Here is a 284-nt window from a genome sequence, read left to right as displayed (position 1 = left end):
GCCGGGGGCCCCGCCGGAGGCGGGGCCCCCCGTCACCGCGGGCTGCAGACACCGCTGGCTTAGGGGTTTTGTGTCTTTTCGGAGGGCGGGAAGGAGCTTCGGCCGCTCAAGGTGGGCGAATGGCGGCACTCTCCTGCCTCTGGTTCAGCCCAGCACCCCGCCTGCAACCTGACCTGGCGTTCCTTGCGGAAAGACGGGGACTCGGGCTTGTGCTCACGCTTTTCATTTTCCCGACTGCAGCTTAAGCAACATCATGGGGATTCAGGGCCTACTCCAATTTATCA

The 284-nt window shown here is 63.7% G+C and overlaps 1 protein-coding gene across 1 annotated transcript in view; it reads left to right on the top strand.

The window, feature by feature from the left end:
- The first annotated feature begins 253 nt into the window (after positions 1-253).
- The window catches only part of EXO1 (exonuclease 1), a 17376-nt gene continuing 17345 nt past the window's right edge, over positions 254-284 (top strand). Inside the window, 2 exon segments of the mRNA XM_009644703.1 lie at positions 254-282; position 284. The exon segment at position 284 is cut by the window's right edge and continues 128 nt beyond it. Coding sequence (XP_009642998.1) covers positions 254-282; position 284 — 30 coding nt within the window.

The sequence above is a fragment of the Egretta garzetta genome, unplaced genomic scaffold, assembly GCF_000687185.1.
Source record: "Egretta garzetta isolate BGI_Z169 unplaced genomic scaffold, ASM68718v1 scaffold248, whole genome shotgun sequence".
In the NCBI taxonomy this organism is placed as follows: domain Eukaryota; kingdom Metazoa; phylum Chordata; class Aves; order Pelecaniformes; family Ardeidae; genus Egretta; species Egretta garzetta.
The sequence above is the reverse complement of the archived record's forward strand: the minus strand, read 5'-3'. Positions and strand labels throughout refer to the sequence as shown.